The 4,034-nt window shown below is 49.6% G+C and overlaps 1 protein-coding gene across 1 annotated transcript in view; it reads left to right on the top strand.

Annotated features, from left to right (window-relative positions):
* The window catches only part of INSM1 (INSM transcriptional repressor 1), a 1,524-nt gene extending 565 nt beyond the window's left edge, over positions 1 to 959 (top strand). The window contains exon 2 of the mRNA XM_044919025.1: positions 2 to 959. Coding sequence (XP_044774960.1) covers positions 2 to 959 — 958 coding nt within the window. The remainder of the gene's footprint in view (position 1) is intronic.
* The last annotated feature ends 3,075 nt before the right edge of the window (positions 960 to 4,034 follow it).

Below are 4,034 nucleotides of genomic sequence, written 5' to 3'. Positions count from 1 at the left end.
CCCTGCGGCCCCCGGGCAAGCGGCCGGCGCCCCCCGCCGCCGCCGCCGCCGAGCCGCCCGCCAAGGTAGCCAAGGCCCCGGGCGCCAAGAAGCCCAAAGCCATCCGCAAGCTGCACTTCGAGGACGAGGTGACCACGTCGCCTGTGCTGGGGCTCAAGATCAAGGAGGGCCCGGTGGAGGCGCCGCGGGGCCGGGCGGGGGGCGCGGCGCGGCCGCTGGGCGAGTTCATCTGCCAGCTCTGCAAGGAGGAGTACGCCGACCCGTTCGCGCTGGCGCAGCACAAGTGCTCGCGCATTGTGCGCGTGGAGTACCGCTGCCCCGAGTGCGCCAAGGTCTTCAGCTGCCCCGCCAACCTAGCCTCGCACCGCCGCTGGCACAAACCGCGGCCTGCGCCCGCCGCCGCCCGCGCGTCCGAGCCTGAAACCGCTGCCAGGGCTGAGGCGCGGGAGGCGACAGGCGGCGGCAGCGACCGCGACACGCCGAGCCCCGGCGGCGTGTCCGAGTCGGGCTCCGAGGACGGGCTCTACGAGTGCCACCACTGCGCCAAGAAGTTCCGCCGCCAGGCCTATCTGCGCAAGCACCTGCTGGCGCACCACCAGGCGCTGCAGGCCAAGGGCGTGCCGCCCGCGCCTCCGGCTGAGGACCTACTGGCCTTGTACCCTGGGCCCGATGAGAAGGCGCCCCAGGAGGCGGCCGGCGACGGCGAGGCGGCCGGCGTGCTGGGCCTGAGCGCGTCCGCCGAGTGCCACCTGTGCCCGGTGTGCGGGGAGACGTTCCCCAGCAAGGGCGCCCAGGAGCGCCACCTGCGCCTGCTGCACGCCGCCCAGGTGTTCCCCTGCAAGTACTGCCCAGCCACCTTCTACAGTTCGCCTGGTCTCACGCGGCACATCAACAAGTGCCACCCGTCCGAGAACAGACAGGTGATCCTCCTGCAGGTGCCCGTGCGTCCGGCCTGCTAGAGCGCGCCCTCCACCCCGGCCCCCGCCCCGAACTGTGCCTTCTCTTGGAGATCCACGAGGAGAGCGCGCCCTGCGCGCCCTGAACCCGCGTCCGCGCCGGGGGCGCCCGCCCCCGGTGAAAGTGTTGTCTCCGCTTCTCTCGGTGTGGCGTGACGGTAACCCCGATCCTCTCGTTGTGACTCCTTTTGGACCCCCCCCACCCCCTTTTGCGTTGTGTCCCCTTTCCCTCCTTGGCGCAACAGGAGCCAATCTCTTTCTGTACAAGAGAGAAAAGCTGTACGCGTTTGTCTCGTGGTTGGAAGCTTCCCCCTTGGAGCGGAGAGCTGTTTTTCTTGCTAGTATTCGCTGTGTTCATGGTCTAGAAATGCGGTTTGCTCTCGCCTACAAATCTCTGCTCTCTATGTATGTAGCGTACGGGTTGTTTTGGGTGAATCTTGAGGAATAAATGCCTTTATATTTCACAGGCTGTAAATTGAACTTCCCACACGATTAGCTTTATTATGGCTTGTGAACTGCTGGAGTCTGGCTTTACCTTTTTGTATGTGAACAAATCAAATTGCTTAAAAAAGAGTTTTCTTTAGTATAGCCACAAATGCCTTGAACTGTTGTCTGTTTGGGATTGTTTTTGGGGGGAGGGAAGGGAATTTTCAGAAAATGCTGTAGAAACTGCCTCAATACTTCACGTAAGACTCTTTGGTTTGATCTTTGATCATCTTTGTTGAGGTAGGACTATATGAGTTTTCTTTAAATGTATATGTTGATTTATGAGTAATTGTTATTTATTCTTTATTTATTTATATTAATTATGAAGATTATGATATTATTTGATTGCAGATCTTTTGTTTTGGTACACTTCCTCCCCCATCCCTTGCCACTCTTGACATTTCACTGTGCATTTTAGAAGAGAGCCTTTTTCTAAAGGGATCTGTTAAAAGTTTTAACTTTTATACCTGAGTGAATTACAGACAACCTACCATTTTATTCTGCTTGGAGGGCCCCTGGAGCCCTCGTACAACCGACAGCTCTTACTTTTAAATGCAATCTCTTTTCTACATACATTATTTTCTTAATTGTTAGCTATTTATAGAAAGCTTCAATAGAACTGTTTCAACTGTATAACTATTTACTATTCAAATAAAAATATTTTCAAAGTCAAAGTAAGATGGATTTATTTCTGCATCATGCGGCTTCCATAAGGATTTAAAATGATTTCTTAAATGTCTGGTTTTTATTAAAGAAAAAAAAAATCCCACCACCCTCACTAGGATCATGGGTTTTAGAGCTGAGCCTGAACCTCTGGGGTCTGCCCCTCTGACCCTTTAAGGGTGTCACCTCAAAAACAGTCAACAGGAGCAGAAGGCAAGTCAGGGACCCTCAGAAATGCACTGGAAGGTGGGGTTAGAATGATAGCTGTGGAGACTTTTTCAGGGAAATCTACATAAGTGCCCACAAGAATCTATCCTTTTCACCAAGGGATGTAGAGACACTGCTTTAACTTAGCAGATCCTTCATGTCCCGACAATTTGGGACTCAGTGTAACAGTAATTCTTCACATAAATAAGGTGGGTAGTTTTGGGCCCTTAAGTATCAACTAGAAAAAAAGTAGAAATGATGTCATGGTCAGATTTCCAAAGTAAGGAAAACAAACCAGATCACATGTGGATATAACCGAAGTTAAACAACTGGGTTTGGGGTAAGGGCTCAAAAACAATTTTTCAATCAGGTGATCAGTCTGCTTTTGGGGGAAAAAAATGGAACACCATCTGTTTGGGGGTATTAAATTTAATAACAGGTCATTACAATGTTTTCCGTTATGTGTCACTCAGCTCTTTGAAGAACAATTCTGATGCTCACCAGTTAATATTTCAAGTTGTTTTCCTCTCTTTGAAACACACCATTACGGAGCTGTGCTCAACATCACAAGTGTGCATTTCCTTTTGTGGTGTGTTTTGCTACTTCTTTCCTGAGGACCTCGGAAATCGAAGGTTTGTCCACCAAAGCAATTTCAGAAATCTGCCCAGGAAAGGGTAGCCTGTTTGAAGGGTGTAGACGGGATGAGGGTGGGAAGGGCAGTCCATGAGAAACTTGGAAGGAAGAATTGGGAGAGATCATTTCTCAGATTCCGAGCCTGAAGTGTGGTGCGGGAGAGGGTTTAATAAAAGGCTCAGCTGTCAGGAACACTGAATATTCCTCTCTGTGAGGGCCTGGCAACAGACTCAGAATGATAATGGAAAAGCCACTACAGGTGAGTTGGTTCGGGGACAGATTGCAGGTTGCCCTTTATTGCTGCTGACTATGTATTTGAGCAGTTGGGAGAAATACTGGAGGACAAAATCTCAGTGCCTGCACAATATGAAAGCACAGGGACAAAACAGTATTTATAACGTTCTGGGAACTCTGAATGAAACAAAATAAAACTCAGATTTGCAGGCTGTTGGCTGTCCTGTCTGAGCAACACTCACATGAGAGTTTTTAAATGTCCTCTCTGAATCACACCGTACATTAAACGATCCCTCATACTGAGGGATGTTCAGTGTATGTTCTAAGCCAACAGAAAGTTTCCTGGAAGGCCCAATGGTTGGCTGCACACGACAAGTGAGGCCTGTCTGCAGTAATGGTAGCTTGTCATCTGTGTTTGGCCCACTGATTTTCTTGTCCATAATCATAAAGCATAAATTCTAAGATCCACCTTCATGAGGGCAAAGAAAATTTGGTTGTTCGCCAATGTGCTCTTTCATCCCCCTTGGGAATATATTTCTGTGGACCAAATATGTCTTTTCTAAAATAGAAAGTAGAATTTCATTTGTGTGAGATGTTCGGTGAAATTGTATAGAAAATTGAACCCATTAAAGTTGACTAAATGGTGTCCAAGAAATAGACAAGGTTTGTCTATTTCAAAGCTATGTACTAGGAGGGGTCAACAGAAAGGAAATCAGATTCTCGCTCAATCTCTCTTTTTCATCCCTCCCTGGATAATAAGTTCACAAGGGTCCCTGATATAGAATACCAAGTGGAAATGTGCTCACCTTCTTTATAAATATGCAAAGGATGCCCCGAGGACATCCTGTGTGTCTG

Source organism: Neomonachus schauinslandi, chromosome 10, assembly GCF_002201575.2.
Source record: "Neomonachus schauinslandi chromosome 10, ASM220157v2, whole genome shotgun sequence".
NCBI lineage: Eukaryota > Metazoa > Chordata > Mammalia > Carnivora > Phocidae > Neomonachus > Neomonachus schauinslandi.
Note: the sequence above shows the minus strand (reverse complement) of the source record. Positions and strands in the feature narration are given on the sequence as shown.